Consider the following 27,050-nt stretch of genomic DNA (forward strand, 5'->3'; position numbering starts at 1 on the left):
CCTTCTGTCCTCCATGGTCCTTTGCCCCTACCCCTTCCCTCTTGCCCACCATGGACGGTGTGCTGCCACTATTCCCCACCCTTGCCATGCATGGTCTTCTGTGCGGTCACAGCCTCTCCCACCTGCTCATTGTGGTCAGTATGCTGCCCTTGACCCCCTCTCACCTTCCCTCTGTTGTCTGTATGCATGCCATTATAGTCTCACTGTTGCCCACCATGGTGTGTTGTGCTTCCAGTGCCCATCCTGCCTGCCCTCCATGGTCGTTTTGCTGCTCCTGCCCTGCTCCCTTCCCCTTACCCTCCATTTTCATTGTGCAGGTCCTTATTCCATCAATCTTTCCTTGTCAGGTCAGTTGTCGTGCCCCCGCCCCCTCCCTCCTGCCCTTCATGATCCGCTATGCTGCAACTGTCTCTCCTGTCTCTCCTGTCTGTCAGGGGTGGTTAGCTTGTTGCCCTTGCCTCTTCCGCTCTGCTCTCTGTCGCCATATGTATGGCCTTGTCCCATCCATATTTCTTTCCATGGTCTATTGTGCTGCACTGCCATCCTGCTTGCCCTGTGTGGTGTATTGTGCTGCTGCAACCCCTGACGCCTGACCTCTAAGATCGGTTTGGTGCACCTGCTCATCTCTCTCTCCTGCCCTCTGTTATCCGAGTCCATGCCCTTACCTCCTCTCTCCTGTCCTCCGTGATCCAATGTAAGATACTTGCCAACATTTTGAACTTGGTAAGAGGGAGATTTCGAAAAAGAGGAGACAGATTAAATAAAGCCCTTTTCGGATTAAAAATATTGGGAGTCTCCTGCCTGAATCGGGTCTGTTGGCATGTATGGTTGTACAGCTTCTTCCTTCTGCCCTACATGGTCTTTAATGTTGCCACAGCCGCTGTTGCCTGCCCTGCATGGTTAGTCTGTTGCCCCTGTCCCCTGCCCTCCATGATCCGTTGTGCTGCCATTGCCCCTCCCTCCCGCCTGCCAAGCGTGGTCATCTTGTTCCCTTTGCACCCTCCTCCCTGCCCTTAGTTATTCAAGTCCGGGCCCCTGACATCTGCCTCCCCACAGTATTCTAATGAACAACTAGATTGCAAACATTCATTCTATATTTATTACAAAAGTGTGGCATGCCTGACGTCATCTGGATGTAATCAAAACTGTAATTCCTAAAACATTTACTTTAGAAATTATAAAAATGAGTGAATCTTATTCCCATCGGAATTATGGTTAGTGCTTAAAAAAATAAAATAAGGACATATTTTCTGAGTTCTCAAATAGTGACAAAGCACTTTTAAGTTATTTGCTATGTTTAGGTTTTTCTATCCAGTTGTACATTTGATTGTATCTTTCACTTAGGTAAGAAGATGTGGTGTTACTGCCAGAGCTGCAGACTTTGCACTTGGGGAATCGGGCTCGGGTTTCGGCATCAGTTCGGCATCCTGTGATTCTGGGCAGGACACTTAATCTCCCCGTGCCTAAAACCAAAATGAAGATGTCCTTGTGTAATGTAACTGATGCTCATATAAAGCACATCAATACCTTCGGGTCAAGTCTGCGCTATATAAAACTGGAAAAAAAATCAAAAATTAAGTGTTTTGCACACTTTGTAATTGGGTTATACCTGAGCTACATTTGGGTGATATTTGTGCTACATTTGGGCTCTTTTTTTTCCTCTGGTGACCATTTTGGGGGAATTATTTGTTAAAACCTCCTTAATTTCCTCACTTACTGTAGTATATTCACTAGAAAATGCTTTTCGTTTTCCACTTAAATTCTATCAAGATAGGGTTCAGATGTGCCTCCCTTTTGCCATAAATTCAGAATGTTAGCACTCTAGTTGATCATTAGAACACTGTAGTAAAGCTGCTGATCATCAGGGCATTAACTGGCAGTCTGCTGATGGTGTTTAAAGTACATGTTTCAGTCTGCATGTCCGAGTGTTTTAATGAAATAGAAGAGGGGGCTATTTGAGAGCGCACTTAAAACGTGTCCTAATTTTTCTTTCTACAGCACTAACCATAATTTCTATTACAAAAGGAACCCCCTCATCTTGTTCTTTGTAAATTTTAATGTTTTAAGATTTACCAGTTTGATTCAATCCAAGATGGCTTCAGGTGTGCCACACTTTTGTCATAAGTAAATCTGTTAGTGCTCTAGTTGTTCTTTAGAATGCTGTGGGACGCTGCAGTATAACACAAGGGAATCAACTGACAGACTTCTCCTTTTGAAAGTACATTTTTTCTGAAAATGTGAGACTTTCTCACATGACGGAGAAAGATAGTGTGAATTCACAGAAAATATGCTGTCATTTTAGCTTCTGGAGCACCTTCCATAACCTCTGTGGAAAAGTCATGAGAATACAGTTTTCTTTCAAACAAGATTCAAGAAATCCCAGTAGAAGGCTTTTTCACAGGCTACAGTCACCTTAGAACATACCACAATTTCTAAAATGAGCACGGTACCATCAACAAATGATTTATATTGTAACTAAAATAGGTTACTACCCTTAATATTTACTCCTTTTTGTGATCCTTAAAACCTGCATTTCCTACATTGCATTTCAGTGGGTGTTATCATTCATACAGATCACTTGCAATAATATGAATTCATAATATTACAAGTGATCTCTATGTAAGTACATCAAATTGAATCTAGTATTGACAATTGAGCATGCTTTAGGAACAAGAAAGAAAGTGATATGCTAGACTCTAACATATCACTTCATCTTTTAGACTTAAAGATACAGTTTGAAAAGTGCCAGCTTTCCTTTCAAAGTTCGATTTTCACATTTTTTTGTTTGTTACTTAAATACAAAAGTCCATAATTTGTGTATTTGTTTGAGGTGTAGGTGTTTCTGCATTTTGGGTATTGTTTTATGGTTAAAATCGTAGAGATTATAGAAATTGCTTAGACGAGAGACATTGGCTTCCAATAGTGATTCTGTGGGGGTCCACAGAAGTCAACAGATTAAGAACCTCTGCATTAGTCTACAATTTGCCACACAGGGGCACGAATCCACAGTGGCAATAGCTTGTTTAAGTTCAATTTTGTAGGAATAGTAATACAGAAATACTGAATGTGAAATATATTCAAGGATTTAAAATTACCACTGTGGATAAAGGTTGTCATGACCTTTTGGGTTTCTTTGGATGACAACGTGGTAGCATTTGTCACAGATGTTTGTGTTTATATGTTATTGATATCAAAGCGGATCAGTTTTAATTGAAAGTTAAAAAGTTCTGCTGCATGGATAGGCGCGAATAAAGACTGTGGAGTCTTAATTGATGCTCAACAGGCAATAGAGTAGCTGTTTGTTAAGGTCCGAATAGTGTGTAGGTACAGTAACTTTTTTTCCTTGAATTAGTTAGGTTTTTGGTGGAATGTGCCCATATGCAACTTAACCAACTGTCCAGTACAAAGAGGTTTGTTTGACAGCTTTTTGGGTGGCCAGTGTGAGAAAGTAGCCTCTTTCTAGCCTTGTTACCCCCACTTTTGGCCTGTTTTGTGAGTATATGTCAGGGTGTTTTCACTGTCTCACTGGGATCCTGCTAGCCAGGGCCCAGTGCTCATAGTGAAAACCCTATGTTGTCAGTATGTTTGTTATGTGTCACTGGGACCCTGCTAGCCAGGACCCCAGTGCTCATAAGTTTGTGGCCTATATGTATGTGTTCCCTGCGTGATGCCTAACTGTCTCACTGAGGCTCTGCTAACCAGAACCTCAGTGGTTATACTCTCTCTGCTTTCTAAATTGTCACTAACAGGCTAGTGACCAATTTTACCAATTCACATACTGGAACACCCTTATAATTCCCTAGTATATGGATACTGAGGTACCCAGGGTATTGGGGTTCCAGGAGATCCCTAGGGGCTGCAGCATTTCTTTTGCCACCCATAGGGAGCTCTGACAATTCTTACACAGGCCTGCCACTGCAGCCTGAGTGAAATAACGTCCGTTATTTCACAGCCATTTACCAGTGCACTTAAGTAACTTATAAGTCACCTATATGTCTAACCTTCACCTGGTGAAGGTTGGGTGCTAAGTTACTTAGTGTGTGGGCACCCTGGCACTAGCCAAGGTGCCCCCACATCGTTCAGGGCAAATTCCCCGGACTTTGTGAGTGCGTGGACACCATTTCACGTGTGCACTATACATAGGTCACTACCTATGTATAGCGTCACAATGGTAACTCCGAACATCGCCATGTAACATGTCTAAGATCATGGAATTGTCACCCAATGCCATTCAGGCATTGGGGAGACAATTCCACGATCCCCCGAGTCTCTAGCACAGACCCGGTTACTGCCAAACTACCTTTCCCGGGGTTTCACTGCAGCTGCTGCTGCTGCTGCCAACCCCTCAGACAGGTTTCTGCCCTCCTGGGGTCCAGCCAGGCTTGGCCCAGGAAGGCAGAACAAAGGACTTCCTCAGAGAGAGGGTGTTACACCCTCTCCCTTTGGAAAAAGGTGTCAGGGCTGGGGAGGAGTAGCCTCCCCCAGCCTCTGGAAATGCTTTGATGGGCACAGATGGTGCCCATCTCTGCATAAGCCAGTCTACACCGGTTCAGGGATCCCCCAGCCCTGCTCTGGCGCGAAACTGGACAAAGGAAAGGGGAGTGACCACTCACCTGAGCTCCTCCAGTGTGCTCCAGACTTCTGCCATCTTGGAAACAGAGGTGTTGCTGGCACACTGGACTGCTCTGAGTGGCCAGTGCCAGCAGGTGACGTCAGAGACTCCTTCTGATAGGCTCTTACCTGTGTTACTAGCCTATCCTCCTTCCTAGGTAGCCAAACCTCCTTTTCTGGCTATTTAGGGTCTCTGCTTTGGGGAATTCTTCAGATACCGAATGCAGGAGCTCACCAGAGTTCCTCTGCATCTCTCTCTTCACCTTCTGCCAAAGGATCGACCGCTGACTGCTCAGGATGCCTGCAAAACCGCAACAAAGTAGCAAAGACAACTACTGCAACCTTGTATCGCTTATCCTGCCGCCTTCTCAACTGTTTCCTGGTGGTGCATGCTCTGGGGGTAGCCTGCCTCCTTTCTGCACCAGGGGCTCTGAAGAAATCTCCTGTGGGACGACGGAATCTTCCCCCTGCAACCGCAGGCACCAAAAGAACTGCATCACCGGTGTTCTGGGTCCCCTCTCAGCACGACGAGCGTGGTCCCTGGAACTCAGCAACTCTGTCCAAGTGACTCCCACAGTCCAGTGACTCTAAAGTCCAAGTTTGGTGGAGGTAAGTCCTTGCCTCCCCACGCTAGACTGCATTGCTGGGTACCGCGTGATTTGCAGCTGCTCCTGTGCACTCTTCCAGGATTTCCTTCGTGCACAGCCAAGCCTGGGTCCCCGACACTCTAACCGGCAGTGCACAACCTTCTGAGTTGTCCTCTGGCGTCGTGGGACTCCCTTTTCTGACTTCGGGTGGACTCCGGTTCACTCCTCTTCCAAGTGCCTATTCCGGTACTTCTGCGGGTGCTGCCTGCTTCTGTGAGGGCTCCCTGACTTGCTGGGCGCCTCCTCTGTCTCCTCATCCAAGTGGCGACATCCTAGTCCCTCCTGGGCCACAGCAGCATCCAAAAACCCTAACCGCGACCCTTGCAGCTAGCAAGGCTTGTTTGCGGTCTTTCTGTGTGGGAACACCTCTGCAATCTTCTTCACGACGTGGGACATCCATCCTCCAAAGGGGAAGTTTCTAGCCCTCTTCGTTCTTGCAGAATCCACAGCTTCTACCATCCGGTGGCAGCTTCTTTGCACCCTCAGCTGGCATTTCCTGGGCATCTGCCCACTCTCGACATTGTCGCGACTCTTGGACTTGGTCCCCTTGTTTCACAGGTACTCGGGTCCGGAAATCCACTGGTGTTGCTTTGCTGGTGTTGGTCTTCCTTGCAGAAACCCCCTATCACGACTTCTGTGCTCTCTGGGGGTTATAGGTGCACTTTACACCTACTTTTCAGGGTCTTGGGGTGGGCTATTTTTCAAATGCTCACTGTTTTCTTACAGCCCCAGCGACCCTCTACAAGCTCACATAGGTTTGGGGTCCATTTGTGGTTCGCATTCCACTTTTGGAGTATATAGTTAGTGTTGCCCCTATACCTATGTGCTCATATTGCAATCTACTGTAACTTTACACTGCTTGCATTACTTACTTTTGCTATTACTGCATATTTTTGGTATTGTGTACATATATCTTTTGTATATTTGGCATCCTCATACTGAGAGTACTCACTGAGATACTTTTGGCATATTGTCATAAAAATAAAGTACCTTTATTTTTAGTATATCTGTGTATTGTGTTTTCTTATGATATTGTGCATATGACACCAGTGGTATAGTAGGAGCTTTGCATGTCTCCTAGTTCAGCCTAAGCTGCTCTGCTATAGCTACCTTCTATCAGCCTAAGCTGCTAGATACACCTCTTATACACTAATAAGGGATAACTGGACCTGGTACAGAGTGTAAGTACCTCTGGTACCCACTTCACGCCAGGCCAGCCTCCTACAGCCAGATATGGAAATACCAGTTGGTAAAATGGATAGGTAGTGTGAAGTCTGTGATCTGGTTCTTAAAATATGTGTGCAGTGCCAGATTATTTTTGCCATAAAGCCACTTTTGACATTGTAAAATCTTCTAAGAAGTTGACAACAAAGTAGTTATACTCCTGTTTTTGATTGACAAATGCTCAGAGAGGCATGACTACATTTCTAAAGTTGAGCCTGCAAGATTATGCTCTAGGGTATTTGTCTTGCTTGTGAGAATCTGTTAACTGAGAAGGGCTTGGAGCCTGCCCATTGCTTACCATTTGTTGCCTTGCATGGCACTCTTCTTTTAAGCCTCGTCAATGGTCACTAGAGCCTAAGTTTAATTTCCATTCCTGTCTGTGGTGCAGAGACCAAGCACTTATTAATTCAACATAATGAGTGCCCTTACGCTGCTCCCGACATGATTGAGGTTCTTTTATTTAACTTCTAGGGCCATGCACGAAAAAGGCATGTGACTGACAAAAACTTGCCTATTAGGGCAAACAAAATTGCAAAGTTGTATTTTCTATTAATCAGCTCTTTTATTTTATTTTGCCAAGTCTTCTTTTCTCACTTTGCACTCATGATTTGCTTTTGCTCGTTGGCGCTGTCCTCAAATGATGACCACTGCAATCCACAACAATCTGTCCCACTCCAATACAAAACGATCTGCCCCACTCCAGTTTGCCCCACTCCAGTCTGCCCCACTCCAATCCGCTAAACAATCTGCCCCACACCAACCACAAACAACCTCCCCACTCCAATTTTCCCCATGCCAATTCAAAACAATCTACTCCCTCCAGTCTAAAGCAATGTACCCTGCACCAGTCTGCCCCACTCTAATCTAAAGTAATCTGTCCACTCCAATCTAAAGCAATCAGCCCCACTCATATCCAAAACAATCTGCCCCACACCAATCTCAATCTGCTCCACGCCAACCCAAAACAATCTGCCACACTCCAATCCCTACCTACCCCAAGCCAATCCAAAACAATCTGCCCCACTGCAGTGTAAAGCAATCTGCCCCACTCCTATCTAAAACAATCTCCCCACTTCCAGCTGCCCCTTTCCATTCTAAAACTGTTCACCCCACTCCAATCTAAAACAGTGTGTCCCACGCCAGTCTGTCTCACTCCAATGCAAAACAATTTTCCCCACTTCAATCGCTCCCACTCCGATCCATAATCATCAGCCCCACTCCAGTCTGCCCCACTCCAATCTAGAACAGTCTGGCCCACTCCAGTCTGCCATGCTCCAATCTGCTGCACTCCAATCCAAAACAGTCTGTCCCACTCCAATACAGAACAATCTGCCCCACTCCAAGCCAAAAGAATCTGGCTCTAGTCTGACCCACTCTATGCCATGCTCCAGTCTGCCCCAATTCAGACCAAAACAATATGCCCCACTCCAGCCTGCCCCAGTCCAGTCTAAACAATGTGCCAAATTCCAGTCTGCCCCACTCCAGTCCCAAACAGTCTGTCCCACTCCTACCTAAAACATTCAGCCCCACTGCAATATGTCCCAGTCCAATCCAAAACAGTTTGCCCAACTCAGTCCAAAACAATCCGCTCCACTCCAATCCGCCCCACTTCAGTCTGCCACTTAGCAGTCTCTTCCACTCCATACCAAAACAATGTGCCCTAATCCAATCTGCCCCACTCCAGTCTATTCCAATCTAAAACAATCTGCCCCACTCCAGTCCAAAACAATCTGCCTGACTCCAATCTAAAACAATCCAATCCACTCTAATCTGCATCACTCCAGTCTGCCCCACTCCAGTCCTCCCCACTCCAATCCAAAACAATCTACCCCAATCTAGTCTGACCCACTGCAATCCAAAACAATCTGCCCCACTCCAATAGAAAACAATCTGCCCCCACTCCAGTCTGCCGCACTCCAATGTGCTGCATGTAGGAGGCTGGACTGGCTTGTAGTGAGTACCAAGGGGTACTTACACCTTGCACCAGGCCCAGGTATCCCTTATTAGTGTAGAGGGGTGTCTAGCAGCTTAGGCTGATAGAAAAGGTATCTTAGCAGAGCAGCTTAGGCTGAACTAGGAGACGAGTGAAGCTCCTACAGTACCACTAGTGTCATATGCACAATATCATAAGAAAACACAATACACAGATATACTAAAAAATAAAGGTACTTTATTTTTATGACAATATGCCAAAAGTATCTCAGTGAGTACCCTCAGTATGAGGATAGCAAATATACACAAGATATATGTACACAATACCAAAATATGCAGTAATAGCAATAGAAAACAGTGCAAACAATGCATAGTCACAATAGAATGCAATGGGGGCACATAGGGATAGGGGCAACACAAACCATATACTCTAGAAGTGGGATGCGATCCACGAATGGACCCCAAACCTATGTGACCTTGTAGAGGGTCACTGGGACTGTAAGAAAACAGTGAGGGTTAGAAAAATAGCCCACCCCAAGACCCTGAAAAGTGGGTGCAAAGTGCACCTAAGTTCCCCAAAGAGCACAGAAGTTGTGATAGGGGAATTCTGCCAGAAACAACAACACCAGCAATGCAACAACGATGGATTTCCTGACGAGTGTACCTGTGGAACAAGGGGACCAAGCCCAAAAGTCGCGATCAAGTCGGGAGTGGGCAGATGCCCAGGAAATGCCAGCTGTGGGTGCAAAGAAGCTGCCACCGGATGGTAGATGCTCTGGATTCTGCAAGAACGACAAGGGCTAGAAACTTCCCCTTTGGAGGATGGATGGCCCACGTCGTGAAGAGTCGTGCAGAAGTGTTTTCATGCAGAAAGACCGCAAACAAGCCTTGCTAGCTGCAAGGGTCGCGGTTAGGGTTTTTGGATGCTGCTGTGGCCCAGGAGGGACCAGGATGTCACCAATTGCTTGAGGGGACAGAGGGGGCGTCCAGCAAGACAAAGAGCCCACTCAGAAGCAAGCAGCACCCGCAGAGGTGCCGGAACAGGCACTACGAAGTGGAGTGAACCAGCTCACCCGAAGTTGCACAAGAGGGTCCCACGAAGCCGGAGGACAACTCAGGAGGTCGTGCAATGCAGGTTAGAGTGCCGGGGACCCAGGCTTGGCTGTGCACAAAGGAAATCCTCGAAGAGTGCACAGGAGCCGGAGTAGCTGCAAAACACGCGGTTCCCAGCAATGCAGTCTAGCGTGGGGAGGCAAGGATTTACCTCCACCAAACTTGGACTGAAGAGTCACTGGACTGTGGGAGTCACTTGGACAGAGTTGCTGAGTTCAAGGGACCTCGCTCGTCGTGCTGAGAGGAGACCCAGAGGACCGGTGATGCAGTTCTTTGGTGCCTGTGGTTGCAGGGGGAAGATTCCGTCGACCCACGGGAGATTTCTTCGGAGCTTCTAGTGCAGAGAGGAGGCAGACTACCCCCACAGCATGCACCACCAGGAAAACAGTCGAGAAGGCGGCAGGGTCAGCGTTACAAGGTCGCAGTAGTCGTCTTTGCTACTTTGTTGCAGTTTTGCAGGCTTCCAGCGCGGTCAGCAGTCGATTCCTTGGCAGAAGGTGAAGAGAGAGATGCAGAGGAACTCTGATGAGCTCTTGCATTCGTTATCTAAGGAATTCCCCAAAGCAGAGACCCTAAATAGCCAGAAAAGGAGGTTTGGCTACTTAGGAGAGAGGATAGGCTAGCAACACCTGAAGGAGCCTATCAGAAGGAGTCTCTGACGTCACCTGCTGGCACTGGCCACTCAGAGCAGTCCAGTGTGCCAGCAGCACCTCTGTTTCCAAGATGGCAGAGGTCTGGAGCACACTGGAGGAGCTCTGGGTACCTCCCAGGGGAGGTGCAGGTCAGGGGAGTGGTCACTCCCCTTTCCTTTGTCCAGTTTCGCGCCAGAGCAGGGCTGGGGGATCCCTGAACCGGTGTAGACTGGCTTATGCAGAAATGGGCACTATCTGTGCCCATGAAAGCATTTCCAGAGGCTGGGGGAGGCTACTCCTCCCCTGCCTTAACACCTTTTTCCAAAGGGAGAGGGTGTAACACCCTCTCTCTGAGGAAGTCCTTTGTTCTGCCTTCCTGGGCCAAGCCTGGCTGGACCCCAGGAGGGCAGAAACCTGTCTGATGGGTTGGCAGCAGCAGCAGCTGCAGTGAAACCCCTGAAAAGGCAGTTTGCCAGTACCCGGGTCTGTGCTAGAGACCCAGGGAATCATGGGATTGTCTCCCCAATACCAGGATGGCATTGGGGGGGGGGCAATTCCATGATCTTAGACATGTTACATGGCCATGTTCGGAGTTACCATTGTGAAGCTACACATAGGTAGTGACCTATGTGTAGTGCACGCGTGTAATGGTGTCCCCGCACTCACAAAGTCCGGGGAATTTGCCCTGAACAGTGTGGGGGCACCTTGGCTAGTGCCAGGGTGCCCACACACTAAGTAACTTAGCACCCAACCTTTACCAGGTGAAGGTTAGACATATAGGTGACTTATAAGTTACTTAAGTGCAGTGGTAAATGGCTGTGAAATAACGTGGACGTGATTTCACTCAGGCTGCAGTGGCAGGCCTGTGTAAGAATTGTCAGAGCTCCCTATGGGTGGCAAAAGAAATGCTGCAGCCCATAGGGATCTCCTGGAACCCTAATACCCTGGGTACCTCAGTACCATATACTAGGGAATTATAAGGGTGTTCCAGTATGCCAATGTAAGTTGGTGAAATTGGTCACTAGCCTGTTAGTGACAATTTGGAAAGAAATGAGAGAGCATAACCACTGAGGTTCTGATTAGCAGAGCCTCAGTGAGACAGTTAGTCATAACACAGGTAACACATACATGGCACACTTATGAGCACTGGGGCCCTGGCTGGCAGGGTCCCAGTGACACATACAACTAAAACAACATCTATACAGTGAAATATGGGGGTAACATGCCAGGCAAGATGGTACTTTCCTACACTGCACTCCAATCTATTCAAATCCAAAACTGCCCCACTCGAGTCCAAAACAATCTTCCTCACTCCAATCCACCCCAGACCATTCTGCCACTCAGCAATCTCTCCCACTCCAAACCAAAACAATCTGCCCTACTCCAGTCTATTCCAATCCAAAATAATCTACCCCACTCCTGTCCAAAACAATCTGCCTGACTCCAATCCAAAACAGTCTTTCCCACTCGAATCTGTCCCACTCTATTCTGCCTCACTCCATTCTGCCCCACTCCAGTCCTCCCCACTCCAACCCAAAACAATCTACCCCAATCCAGTCTGCCCCACTCCAACTCAAAACAATGTGCCCCATGCCAATCCAAAACAATCTGCCTGACTCCAAGCTAAAACAATCCAATCCACTCTAATCTGCCTCACTCCAGTCTGCCCCACTCCAATCCAAAACAATCTACCCAAATCTAGTCTGACCCACTGCAGTCCAAAACAATCTGTCCCACTCCAATGCAAAACAATCTGCCCCTACACCAATGTGCCCCACTCCAATCTATTCCAATCCGAAACTATCTGCCCCATTCCCCAATCCAAAACAATCTGCCCGACTCTAAACCAAAACAATCTGACCCACTCCAATTACTGTAAAGCAGCACATTTTCTGATAGCATCACTTCTTCATTTTATCATTTTCACACATGGTAACACTGTCTGGGCACAGTTGCACCTAATTATACCAGTTTTACACCCAGACATAGAAATAAACTGCAGAAATGTGACCAGTCATACTTTGCAAATTGCATTTACCGGCACTGCAGCACGTTGCATTGAACCGTTTGAAGTAGACATTTTTTTTTAATATAAAATCTGCAATTTATGCAGCCGGTGATGGATTATGTGGCAAATGCAGTTGAATCATAATTATGCGAAAAACGCTGTAGCCAGTCATTCGCATAATTCCAGTGACCCTGAATATATAGCAGTGTACGAAAGTGACACGCTTCTGGTTCTTAAATACATTTTTTTTTTGAAGAATCTTTATCATATTTTTACGTTTATTACGCGATTTAAATGCCAAATATTTTCTAGGTCGGATAGAGCAAGAACTCAGGAAAAAAAGCATACCCTTGCCCCGATTCTGGCTTGGGTCGCCCCTTTAATTTGTTGCTCCGCTCACCGATAGGAATGCAGAGGCTGCCTTGAAAGACCGAGTGCTCTCCTTTTCAGATTTAAGAAGGTTCAATACATTCTCCACTTAAGGAATTAGTTCTGAGTAATTAGTATGCGCATCATCCAGCGTGCTCCGTAGTCTGAGTATGTATCTACGTAATACTCTTGTTAAGTGCTGAGGTCGCTATCGAGAGTATTATGTCAGCAAGAGCGGTAGCCGTCCAAACTCAGCCTAGGTCGTTTCATTCACGTGACTAACAACACCGAGTAGGCGGAGCTCGCTTCGCGAGCAGTATACACCATTTCCTCATAGGAAGAAGCGCCGAGTCCTTTACACGCACTGCTGCTTGGTGTTGTCACAAATATCAGAAATACATAATATCTTTTGAAGAAAGCAGCCCGTTTCGATCATGGCGAGTGGTATAGAAAGCCCAGGTACAGTGTGCTGCTTTAGGGAGAGGTGGAAGTTTGTGTCTGAAAGTGTGTTAAAAATGTCTGTGCAAAGTACAAGGATGTTGAACCAGCACTAACCCGTCCCCTCGCTTCAAACACCTATTTTTGGGCAGCCATCAACGCCATTTGCTAAAAATTAGAGGCAGTGTTTTTATGTTTTGTTTGAATAGAACTTTCAAACCATAACGCTTTCGTGCCTTGTCAAGCTTTCCATGTGTTATGCCTTCCCCTGTGTTTCTGTGCCTTTTTGTTTGCATGTATTCTGCACTTTTTCCACCCAAGTTGGGTACGTGTTCGCATGCATACGATGGTAGTATTGAATTTCTTCCCAGGGAGGAGCTTTGTTCGAATACTGTGGCACATCATGTAGCAGAAAATATGGTTATGAAACTTGACCAGTACAGCTCAGTTCCCATACTTTTTATTAAAAAAACAACCTTTCCTGAACGCTTGTCCTGCAGCAGGTTGTGCGGGGGAAGAAGAGATTGCTCTACATGCAGTGAGAGGAGGCAAGAAAGCCTCTCTAGGGTGCCTGCTGCCAGTAAGAAATGTAATGTGTGCAAACGGCTAATCAGCAAATTTAAAGGCAGCCTGGGAGCCAAGCTAGGCTTTAATTGACAGAATCTGTATCACACTCTCACCTGGTTCCAATCCCGGGGGACGACACTGGAGCCAAGGCGAGGCCCCCACTCCAAAGTCAAGAAGAAACTAGGTCCAGGGATAATACTCCTAGTATCCGCCAACTTCTAGAAGGGGGAAAGGGAAAAAATAATAAACGAGAACGTGGTGTACTCGTTCTGCTGTGTGACAGTGCTATTCAGCTTAACAGGGTTGTCGAGTTTTGACTTTCGGATTTGATTGAAGATAGGATTTGCGGATCAGCACTCCTAGTTATTGTGAAAACACAGTGTACTGGAAACAACAAGAAGAGGCCATTACTATCAACGCATACACTCTCTAAACAGTTTACAATACAATATTTTCAATTTCCTTACACCTACAGGTTTCTTAAGTAATCATAACATGGGAGCAGATAAATCAGATTCCTGACCTGAATCTTCTGGAATTCTCGAAGAAGAACTTGAAGTACTAGATAGAGTTATGTCGCTCCACGGAAAACTCAGAACATAGATTGGAGTTAATGGCACTCCAAAACCAGCACTAAGTGCCTATTTTGGAAGTAGAGACATTCACCAGGAAATAGAAAACCAGGTTCATCTGAGCACATAAGTTGGAAGTTAAACACACTCAAGGTATGTTTGAGACCAGGTTACTTTTAGAATTTGGTTGCATTCGGAATGACATGAACTCGATACAAGACCAGGCAGGACACAAGTTTGGGATACTGACTCTCCCAAGGTAGTGCTATATACATAGGTTAGAACTTGATTATGTAAATTCACATGAAACAGAATTCTTGATACAAAGTTGGAGTTATCGTCTCTCTCAAGATTACACTGTATGCTGATTTACACTTGAAAACACAACCATAAGTGAGACAAGTTTACTTCATGACACCACGTTGTGCTGGGAACATCAGTTGGAGTTAAGAGGCACTCCCAGGCAATCTGGAAACAAGGTTACTTTTGAATAGACAAGTTGGAATTGAGGCACTCCCCAGATATACTAGAAAACACAACAACTCTCGGTTCAAAGCTGGAGAGGCAAACACTCCTAAGGTATGTTAGAAAACACAGCAACACCCAGTTCAAGGCTGGAGTCATAAACATTCCCAATGTATGCTAGAAAACACGATTACACTTGGTACAGAATTAGAAGTATAAATTGGTTCTGGAGACAGCCTCTAGTCCATGAGCAACACCGTTCAGTCCAGAGGCAGAAGCAAGGAGATAACAGACAAGCCTGCAATGGCTACCAAAGGGGACAAGTACTTAACCTGGAAAGCACTCTACAGGAATTCGGTGGTAGCAGAAGGGTCATTGATAAAATTAGAGAAAAGGTGGATTCTTAGCTCATGGAGAGAGACACAAGAGGGTTCTCGGGAGTCAGGATCTCGGAGTCATCGGAAAGGATCTGGAAGACTGGAATGTCTGGTGATTTCAGGAAGACTTGGCAGACGGTGAAGAAATATGGTTGCGCAGGAACAAAGTGTGGAAGGTTCGGGCTACTTGGAAGATGAGGGCAGGGACTGAACTTGTGCTGATCAGGAACATGGGAGAGCCAGGCGACTCAGGAGGTGAGTGCATGGAAGCTGCTGGCACACAACTTGACGGAAGCTCGTGCAGGTTTGGATACCAGTACAAGGCCAAGCCCCGAAGCAAGTTCAGAGAAGCTATTTATGCAGGAAGCCAAGCGTGTTCTAGAAGGGCACATACCTCACGTGGATGCTTCCAAAGGATCCTGGGGAAAGTCACGTGCTGCATACAAATGGGCATGTATTAACAGGGAGGAGTTGCAAATGATAATTGACAAGTACGACTGAATCCAAATGCATGATGGTACAACCCAGTGGTTCACAGTGGAAACATGACTATCCTAAGAGAGCATGTGATATCTACAGATGCAAACTAAATGAAGCTTGCAGAGCAATACACACAGGTGGGTCAATGGTTCAGTCCTAGCGGGTTGGGGGGGAGTCATGGAGCATTTGAGACGAAAAGGCAAGAAAGTGGGAGGAGTGACACGAGGCTGGCGAGTAATACCCAACATACATAGGGCAGGGCACAAGATTGAGTCGTGACAATTTGTACTCTTAATGGAAACCTATAGAAAGGTTTGTACTACTTACAATTAGAATGTTACTACAGACATAGCTTTTGAAGGCACCGTAAACGTTTAAGCAATATCTTGCATAGTTTGTGACATCCTATTTACACTGTGAGCAACCTAACTTAAAAACTGTAGGTAGTACATTTTTCGAATTTATGGCTTATTCCACTATGTTTTTTGTCACATACTTGGATCTTTTAGCTCCATAAATACACATTACTATTTCCTCAGTGCCCCTCCCAGAATTCAGATCAGTGACCGTCCAGGCAAAACCACAGACACCGGAAGTGATTGCCTTAACCAGAGAGTTATTCTACCAGAAAAATGCATTTCCCGCAAATAAATGTGTTGCATTTATTTTTCATTTAAGCTGTGTGCATTATATTTTATTTGTAGGTGAAAGGCCAACAAAGAGTTACCAACTATTTTGTTCTTTTTAGCCCTATCCGTGCCCCACCTCCAGACTTGCTGAATATGCCCCCATTATACACAGGATCACAGTTCCCATACTTTTCTTTATGCTTTTCAAAAGCCTCTGTTTGTCCTTCTAAGGGTATTATAGCATTTATATAATGCCTCATAACCTCACTGTGTGGCGGCAAAGCACATTTTCAGACAGGTAGCACTCTACGCTATGGGGCGTGCTGCGTTGGCAGGGCATTATATTTGTTTTGGTCCTTTTTGAGAAAAAGTGTAGTGTTGTGAGTGACAAGAGATTTTGTTTGCTTGAAGTGCACCCACTAGCAGTGTTTTGGACTGGATGGTTTGAGAGATAGACACACAAATATAGTTGTAATCAATTATCGGTTCCATGGTAAGTTTCATGGTTTCTATTATGCTAGAGGGATGAAAAGATATAAAGATTTACAAGGATAGTCTGTGTTATAGGTGCTCTTGTATGGCTGTGAAGTCCTCATGGGAAAAATATTTTGTTTGCCAACTATTTAAATGAGGGATGGGAAAGATGACTAGGTCTCCCGAATGGCACTGTTAACAGTGCATTGAGACTTGAGCTTGGCTCGACTAATAAAATATTTAAATATCAGCAAAAGATTTTTAATTTTTGGGCCTGTCTTGATAACGCAGATGATGTTTTGCTGAGGCTGTCAAGTAATGATAACTTACAGTTACATTTAACAGCACCTTGGAGCATAAATCTGACCAGCATCAAGGATTGTCTAAATATATTACTATTGTTTGATATCAATTTTATATACAACTGAAGAGGATAGTAAAAGGTGTGATTCGCAATAAATCTGGAAATTGTATCTATGATGTGGCTAAAAGAAATACATTGCTCCACCTATTGGGAATTGGTTATAGGTGTGCTCCACAACATTATTTATGTGATGTAAAGAATGCCTATGTCAGAAGATGGTTACTTAAGGTTAGACTTGGAAAGGTGCCAGCCTTTGCACAGTAAAGGATGCCAAATCAGAATAATGTGGATATTTTGCTTTGCCCTTTTTGTAAACAGTTCCCACCTACACTTGCTCATTTATTATGTTATGTGTAACTTTTATGAGCAATACAAAAAGTTTAGGATTTTTTTGAGTTTGAGGTTCACCGCATTCAAGACCTTGTAAAAAAAAAAACATATTTTTTTAGGTCGAGCGAGCAAGCACTCTGATGTGTTGTAATCTCTGTGGGCTTTTAGCCACACCCACCACACGTGCATCACTATCACTCGTTCATGGGCTTGCCTTTCAAAAATCGTTTGTTATGATTGGTAAATGCTTTACGTTTGTCCTCCTTGAGACAGTTTTGTTACCGCCTTTGCCATCAACCCTGTTACAAGATAAATTGCACGTTTGCCAATACGGTTTACTGCATGCAAACTTGCTTTGCCTTTTGTGTCTCTTTCGTGCTCATAGCAGCCGTGGCGGTTTGAATCGGCTTGCTTTTGTCAACTGTTTTACTTTTCATTTTTAATTTATATGGCAAGAAAAGTCCAGTTAGTAAGTTACAAAGCTAATAGCTCTAACGCGAGCAAAAGCAAGAACCATTGCATTGCAAATGCTTGTATAGATATGACAATATGAGATCGTGATGGGCAGTTTTGATCTATTGTATCAGAACCATTAATACATTGACTGGCAAGTTTTCCTATTGTGAATTTCCAATTGTTTTATAAGCCCATGAATTATGATGTTGTGAATTTCATTTGTTTTTAGCTAATTGTTTTATCTGGATATTTTTGGTCGATAAGTGGAATTGATTATCTCTTTTTATGGAATGTGTTATATGTATTGAAATATATGAAATTAATTTTTGAAGGTTTTTAAGCGTTATATAGTAATGTGTAATGTTTGTGTTGCCTTGTTGGCAACATATCGAACTAATAAATACATTTACCGTTATTCTGTGGGAAGACTAGTGTCGGGTCTGAAGAAAGGCGATAGCCAGAAATAAGTATAGCTCAACATGAGGACTGATTTAGAATTTGCCTCCAAAGAAAATCTATGTAATAAGTCAATGAACAAAGTAACACAGAATCTGCCTTCTAAGAGACCCAGAAAGATCTGAGACATATCTCAAAAATATCATCTGCTCTAGGCAGGAAAACCACACACATTCAGTGGTGAGATGTGACATAATAGGGTTGAACCAGAAATGCATCATTCGAGTAAGCCAGTTAATTTTCTAATCCGTAAGATGCATTCAGTAACATACATCTAGGAACAACTACTTCTACTGCATACTAATGAATGAGGTATGCACAGGAAATGACGGGTATGAAATTATGTTTATATAACACAGAAATACAATAAAGAGACCAACTAATGAATGGTCTATATGAAAGGTGCGAGTAAAGCACCTTGAATGTTACAAAGACAGGAAGTTTCTGAACATGGCTTCCTTGAGAGAAACATAAAGAGTACAATTTATTAATGCAGAGACCATGAATTAGGCTAGCAGTTTAAAAAAAAAATGGAAAAGCACGTAGCAGATGTACATGTAAAAAGCTCATTTCATTAAATGATAAAAGTTCACCTTACTTCATGCAAATATCAATAGATGTCAGCGAAAGCTGGCTGAGGCCTAGTCAGATAGCTAAACAAAATTAGGCATTATTTTCTATTTAGTAAAAACACCCTAACAATTCCCCTCCTAATACTTTTATGAAATAAATATCACACTACACTACAGTACGCTATAGCACTTCATTCCTTATTGTTCGTTCCTTTCATTTCTCATTTTGTAAAGCTTTCAAAGTGTTGTGCACTTTCAATATAAACTAAGTTTGATCTCCTCCTTTTTTCTCTTTGCCTGTTTTTTCTTCCTTTCACCCCCACATCTTAAACTGCCTTTGAAACAAATTGCTTCCAAAAGCACAAATATTAATGCTATACCAATTATGATAAAAATTATAATGATTAATATAGTTACTTTTTGTTTTAGTGAACACCAATCTCAATAAATCTTTTACCCGTCTTCCTACATCCTTTGTAAATTTCACTGAGTAATTCACCAGTTGTTTCCCGCAAAACATTTTCTACCAAAAATTAATTTGACTTGAAATGGTAGTTATTTCATCAGTATACCTTTTAATGCACATGCAGTGCCCTGGTAAAAATGTACAACATTGCCGAACCTTGATTAAATGACACACATCACGCTCTTTTGCCAAAAGTTGATCTAAATCAAGCATATTCTGCACCGCATTTGCATGAATAGCAAAATTGTCTTCATTATTTTAGATAATGTCCCTGCGGTTTTAGTAGCCAAGACTTCTGCCAAAGCATAAAACTTTCTAAACTTAGCATCATTTAGATCCACACCAGTAGAGGGAATCAGCACACTTTACACATCTAAAAATAGCTTTATCATGGTCACATGTCACTCTTTTATAATTGTTTTTTACTCATTTCATTCAGCCTGTTTACATGGTTTATCTTAGGGAATACCAAAGCTAAATAACATAAACCTACGCAATTACTTAGAATATTAAAATAAGCTATATTGTTACAAATTTGATAAATGCCTCCAAATATAAGGTCTTGACTCAATATAACATTTCTATCAACTATATAATAACAGCTGCATACATTTACTGCAGTCTTGGCTGAAGTAGCCCATCTATCACTCCTCATTGGTGTCATACACGCAATTCATTTCTTCTATTTTGAAATACTAAATCTGTGATATGAGTTCTTCATCTTTAGTGTTATCTTTGAAATGAAACTCTATTCCATCAACCCTACTGTTAGAAAGTTGCAGTTTTGTTTCATTATGTTCTGTGATATAATTGTTTGTCATCAGTCAACTTGCACACACTTCTCATTTTTTCCATTAGTAATTACATTTTAAGACATTTTGGGTCTAATATTTTTAATGGAGAAATCTAAACTTACTATTCAAGGTATTTCATCTACAGAAACATAGCCTTCATATTTTTCTAAAAAGTCTTAAATCATCAATAAACTAAAATTAACTGAACATAACCCAGATGATAAAGGAATCCTCATGTATGTGTCACCATTTGAAACACAATATTGTATATGTGTGCAGATACAATAATTAGAAATATTTATAATTTCGTTGTAAACACTAAGCAAATTAGCATGAGCATTTTATGCATATTTTCCGTTAAAACTGTCTCTTTGATTAAACCTGCTAGCTTTAGTAATATTTTTATGCTGTATATTATTTGTATGACTTGAAACATCTCGGATGAAAAAGATTCCAGTTAATATTAGCAGAATACAAAATATTTTAAGAAGCAAGCACAATTTCCATGTACATAAAGCCATCTTCTTTCTGTTAAAAAGAGCCTCCTTATTATTTTAAGTCTAAAAAAAATGTAAACATTCTCCAACAATTGACAGGCTTAATATTTTGCAATAATGAAAATTGTCCTTTAAGCAACAGACACAATTAAATATTCAAACAATGCAAACAAATATTATTCTTCAACAGTTAGTTTTTTCTTGTTCTTTTTTTTTTTTTTAAAGACGTGCAGAATAGTTCTTCAAAGCTTTGCAGACAGGAATCTATTATGTATGTGACAAAGCAATCTTCAACTATAATTTGTGATGTGCGAAAGTTAAAGACAAAAATAACAATTCTTAATCTAAGAGAGTTGTGAGTGCACTTTACTTTCTAAAAAAATAATAATAATAAAGTTCAGTTTCTTCATCAGGAAATTATTCAGTGTTCATATTTAGACTCGCTTCATGTTCTGATTCTTGGAGGTTCTTTAAGTAGAAATCGAAAATCTGTCAGATCAATGTCTTTTTCCTCTGACACAAGTTTTGTCAGATATACCCATTCATTATTCTTGTTAATCTTCTGATTACTAATTTTGTCATTCATATCTGTTACTGCTTCTGGTGATTGTTTTCTTCATGTCTCTTCAGACTGATACATTTTTCTAATGCTCTATTTCTTTCTCTCACTCCTTCAGACTATTCAACTTGAGTCACGCTTTTGTCTTCATGTTCATTTTCATTACCTGTCTTATATTTCTCTTCATTTGTGTCTGAATTTGCAACTGGAACACTTTGATTTGATCTTAGGGTTATCAGAGTTAACCCAGCCCCCAGACCCACATTGTGAATTTGAGCTTGACTCTGTGAATCTGCAGGCTGTGTCACTGCTTCATCTGCAGTCCGCACACTGTTGTGTAAGATGTGTGAATCCAATGCAACAAACCTCCACACTTCACAGCAGTGTTATTCACCAGTGACTTGGTAAGGCACTTTAGACATAGCTGAAGGAAGGATTTCAGAACATGTTTCTTCAGCACGACCCAGTCTCCATGTCGTGGAAGGGTTTATTGCTTGCTGCAGTTGTAGCAATCTTCAGCTGGTAAGAGATAAACATACCAAATGAGTGAAACCTTTGCAATATCCAGAACAAGATCATCATTAATATTCAGAAGCACAGTTGATGGAATACCAGGGAACTTCATGTCTCTCCCCAGCAAAACCTTGTGTGGTGGTAGCGCCATTACTCCACGTGGAGTGCTTCTTCTGCTGTGTGTAATCAAGAGCGTTTGGCAGTTTCATGGATGTTGGACACACTTTAGACAATTTTGCTTTCATTGTACCACTAGCTCTTTCCACTACGCCTGATGCTTATGGATGGTAACTACAACACAACCTTTGCCCAATCTTCACTGCTGAGCACGGGACCCTTTTAATCTCATTTTTAAAAGAAGTTGAGTTATCTGATCTTGTAGAAGTTGGGAAGCTGTGTCTTGGAATTAACAGTCACATCTCCTAATTCGATATGCCTCAATTAATTTTGAAAACAACCGATTGATCATTAAAATATATTTAAGTCCATTTCAGGGTGGCAGCTCTATGAAATCCATCTAAGGCCTTGTGAAAGGGCCATCTCATTTACCCATGTGACTCAGTCACTGGGGTCATCCTCCTCACATTTGCTTGCTGGTGGATTACACACCGTTGACACACATTTCTGCAATATTTCAAAAATGAGGACCCATCCCTAGACACGTGTCTAGAGATGTACAGCACTATCTGCACCAACTCTGGTTAAAAAAAAAAAAAAAAAAACTACAGCTAAAATTCAAGTAAGCGCAAACCTGGTGCAGCATTTACCACATTCAAAGTGGAGAACTGTGCTGTGATGTGAGACAATGTGCTCCTACGCACCTTCAATTTTAACAAACATTTCCTCCCAACACATTATTCACTTGTTTACTTAAAATGCCTACAATATGAATTTCTTTTCCTGAGAATGGTAGGTTGGGCCCTTCCATCGATCTAACTGTGGGTCAGGTAGCACTGATACACTGTGGCTATTAACTTTTCCTTCCACATATTAACCACCCAGGACTACCTCTAGAACTGCACCAAGCATGCAGTACTCCACCTCTCTTGGGCTCCGCCATTGTTCTGGACTCAGTCCTGTAGGATCTCTGAGTATGGCTGCAAATTGTGGAAAATTATCACTAATTACTGAACGTTTTTCTGCATATTTAAATTTGGCTGAAATTCTGACCTTTTTATTCTGTATAGATTGATGTATGTCTGGGGCAAAGGGATATTCTCATTGAACTGCCTTACGTTTTGCAAATCCTGCACAAAGGTCGGTAGGTAGGGACCATTAACAGGATCATCACATTCTGTGCTATTTAATTCATGTTTTATTGCATTTGAGGCACTAATTGTGACTCATTTTGAAATATTTTCACATTAAATCTACAGGTTTGTTTCCGGTAACCTTCTTTACCACAAATGTGACACACTTCCGATTCACTTGTCCATTATAGAATTATTAATGTTATTCATGTTGTCAGTTAAGCCTCTACCTCTACCATTTTCATCTTGCACAGATTGCATACCATCACTGATGTTTGAAAAGCTTCTTGACCACCTTTTTGAAAGAACTTTGTCCGAGGTGCCATCAACTTCTCCTTGGTAGATTTATTTTTCATATCAAACAAATCGATTCCATACTTTGCGAAGCCTATTATCTCGTCATACAATTTTGTTTTCTAGCACATCACACACTGCTGAATATGCTTACTGACATCCAGGCACAATCCCAATATACAATCTGAAACTAATCCTGACCTTTTTTTTTTGGGGCAGATCCTTAACTCCACTATACTGCCTGTAAATCTCCATCAATCTCTCCTAATACACATATATTGACTCATCTGCATCTTGCAATGCTCTCATAATTTTTGACAAATGAACCTGTTCCAGTGGTACCTTTCCTTTGAAATGCTCAGTTACTTGAGCATACTTCTGCATGATAATCTGTTGCTGCTTGAAAAGAGGACCATATTTTTGTGATCCTAGATCTGGCCTCTTTAATACGGTCTTACACTCACTCAACAAATCTATAGGTACCACAATCAAAATCTCTGCCTTTAGAAGTACCTTCAAAATAGTCACAAATCTTTCTACCTCAGTAGAGGACTTTCCTGGCTAAACTTCTAAAAAATTATTTGTAAATGTTTACATGTCCTTGCGTGTCTATGGTACTTGCACATCCGCTCCTTTAGGCACTTGTTTTAACTGAAACATTTTTCAGCATCCACTTTACACTCAGAAGCACTTCCATCTCTTTTTGATTTACTCTTGTTTTTTTGTGTACTTTTCATACTTGCCAGAAACGTCTGTCCATTCATCTCTGTACCTTGTCACGTTTTTCCACCCTCTGATCACTTTAAGTATTTCTCTTATATTGTCCTGTAAAGGTTTAATCTTTTATTTTTGCAAATCACATTGTCAGTCTCATTGTAAATGTTTCGCAAATTCTCTTTGTAGATAAATCGACTTGCAGTGTTTCAGCCAATTTCTCAGGTTTTTGACATGCATAAAAACATGTTTTCCTGCTTCTGCAATCAAAAACACTAATTCACCTTCCAAAAATGTTGACATTTTTTTAATATAAATCCCTGTTGGCATTGTTTGATCCAAATTCTCTAAGTTAAAAAATATTAATAACTACCATTTTCATCTCTTTCTGAAGATGACCTAGAAGCTAGTTCCTGTGCCCTTCGTCTCCTCTCAATTCTCTTTTGCACGAGTCTCATTATGCAGGGTAGGTTTGCTTCATACAACAGCCTATTCATGAACTCATCCTCTCCCTCAGAATTACTTATTCTCACTTTTTGTCTCATTTTTAATTAATTTTTCTTTTATTTTGTTTTTCTTTGAATAACCATCAGTTGGGGGAAATACACCCACAGACTTGAATACATTCTCTCACCACTCACTCTTCTGTAAACTCAAGCTTGCATCCAACCACTTGTTTCCAGCCTTACCAAACTGAATCTGACCTTTATTCATTTTCTAATGTGGTTTCTCATTGGCAAAGTAGTCCCGTTCATTCAGTGCTTCAAGCTTTGCAGGACATTGCTGGGGTCTTTGCTCATACATGATGCCTCCAATACTCCAGTTTTGCAGCATGAATGTTCTTTGGATTCACTTGCTGTGCATTAGTCTGCCATCTAGTGGCTGGGTTCATACCTCTCCTCTTGTAGTAGTCTCTTCTCTTTCCCTCTTTCTTCTCTTTTTTTTCCTTTCTTTTTTTTGTTAGGCATGGACTGTCCTGACCATTTGGTGCGTAGTCCTGCCGCTCCTGATCTCAGATGTCCTTCCTGGAAGCCTCTGCACATGGTCACCTTCAAATAGGTCTGGAAGCTTCGCAGAAGCCTCCCCACTCTTCGAATAAAACAAAGGTTCACATAGTCAAAGTTCCAGAGGAAAAAACATCAACACAGCAGTCGGAAAGGGGTTTCGTCCAAAAGAACTGACCGATCTTCACTGAAGAAGTAAGTGGAGTACATGAACAGCGGGTGAGAGAAAGCAGGAGAATGCAAGGGCAAAGTGCCCCCTGCTCTGAGTGACATAGAGAACACATCTACTTCTGCCCAGAGTGCCACCACAAGTTTGCCCAGAAGGACAACCACCAGGTGTGTAATCTTTGTCTACCACAAGATGACAATACCGATGGCTGTGAGGCTTGTGCAGGGTTCAAGCCCAGAAAGCTGAGAGCAAGGGAGAAGCAAAAAGAGGCAGTTCTATGCCTTGCAGGGGCAAGAGGAAAACCATCGGACCTCGGATTGTTTAGTGAGGAAGAGGACAACATCGCCGAAGGAGGTAATGGAGAGGTACATTTCTATCACGACGACAAGCTCCCGCACACCTTCTTTCGGACTTACCAAGGTCCTCCAAACCGTCGCTTACCTGGGATGTACTTACAAATTTTGTTGGTCATTACTACTTTAACCTAGAGTCACCATACTCTTTGGATCGACACACAAGAATGGACTTCCTCTTCCAACATTTAAGGACACAGTCCCCTAGGTGCTACCGTACCTTGCCTCTTTTGGATATTCCGTCCACACACTACCAGTCGAGCCTTGATGAAGTCACTGTTGTGACAAAATACGTGTTGGCTGTGCCTGTTTGACTGTATTTCTGGATGTACGAGAATTGATCCAAATAAACAAATGTCTGGAACACCAAGAAGAGTACTGAACATTTCATTAACAATTTGCTACACGCAAGCTTGTACCTGTACTCTCTTATTTCTAACTTTTTGAGTGCTGTGGTCATATATGTTCATTAAGTAACGGAGAGGTAATCAGACTTTGAAAAGAATGTCATCGATGTCGAGCGTGAGCACAAGAAACACAAAGAAAAGCGCCCCTGGGTAACACTAAAGAAACAAGGTGCGAGCGAGTGTTGAACATCGGACTCTAGATTCTAAAAGGCTTCCTCGGTGCCAAAGTTTTCGCTGACCGAAGGCAGGCCAAGGTCAAAAGAACCCCTACCAGGGATATCACAGGGGGTGCGCCTCAGAAATGACGCTGACATCGAAAGATGACCATAGTCGATAGAAACCTAAGAAGGGGCCAGCCGAAACACCAGCAGCTGAGACCTCGATGCTGAAAAAGTAACCAGTTGCTGCACTCCACGCCGAAGAACTGGAGATGCAGTGAAAGAAAAGGCAGCTCAAGGCCAAAATGGCCGAGATCCTTCAGAAAAAAGATTTCCATGCATGCCTTTGAGATTTTTGTATCCTGTCAAGACCTTCGATGGAACACTCAGAGGAGGAGAAAGACTCTGGCTAATTGGAATCTCCAGTGGCTCCAGAACCTCAAGAGGAAGAGGAACAGGAAATCTTCTATGAGGAAGAGGACCCAGAGTCTGTTCCAAGAAACTGTAGGATCAGAAGGTTTCAAGATACAATGACAGGATCGTGACGCCGAATCTCTGAGGAGGGAGTAGATACAGAGGCCTTTGCCTCTGGATGACTTCTCATGTACAGCCAGATATTAAAGAGAGCAGCAGACAAGTATGGAGTTCAGTTGGAGGAGTTATAATCACAGACATGTTTTCTACTAGATACACTACTACCCTCACAAGGTAAAAGCCAGTACTTGTCCATGGTCCCGAGCATCCTAGATCAGTGGGGAGAGGCCTTCAAGGAACCAGCTACCTGCAGGCCGGTGACAACCAGGATCAAAAAGAAATATAAGCAGTCCTCGAAGGTCCCTGCATACATCTGAGGTAATGCGCTAGCGGACTCCCTCATTGTGGCCACCTCGAGGATGAGGGAAAATGTATCAACTACCTCTGTACCACCCCTTGTTAAAGAGAGCAAAAGAATGGAAATGGTGGGGAGGAGGTTTAAAAGGGGAGCTGAAACACAATGGAGCATTGCAAATGCCAGTGTCCTGAATAATAAGCATGCCTGCCCAGCACTGGGAGGAGATGGCAGTTCTAATGAAACACCTACCAGAGCAGTATCAGAGGAGGGCAGCCTCCCTTATGGAGAAAGGGAAGCACATCGCTAACACTTGCCTAAAATGTG

The 27,050-nt window shown here is 43.0% G+C and overlaps 1 protein-coding gene across 2 annotated transcripts in view; it reads left to right on the forward strand.

Annotated features, from left to right (window-relative positions):
* Positions 1–27,050, forward strand: part of THAP4 (THAP domain containing 4) — a 424,173-nt gene that overhangs the window by 166,907 nt on the left and 230,216 nt on the right. Inside the window, exon 1 of one of the 2 annotated variants that reach the window (XM_069213629.1) lies at positions 12,859–12,995. The exons of the other annotated variant lie outside the window; for it this stretch is intronic. Coding sequence (XP_069069730.1) covers positions 12,971–12,995 — 25 coding nt within the window. The 5' untranslated portion in view covers positions 12,859–12,970. Of the gene's footprint in view, positions 1–12,858; positions 12,996–27,050 lie in introns of those variants that run through there. 2 annotated transcript variants of the gene reach the window in all.

The sequence above is a fragment of the Pleurodeles waltl genome, chromosome 11 (genome assembly GCF_031143425.1).
Source record: "Pleurodeles waltl isolate 20211129_DDA chromosome 11, aPleWal1.hap1.20221129, whole genome shotgun sequence".
Taxonomy (NCBI): domain Eukaryota; kingdom Metazoa; phylum Chordata; class Amphibia; order Caudata; family Salamandridae; genus Pleurodeles; species Pleurodeles waltl.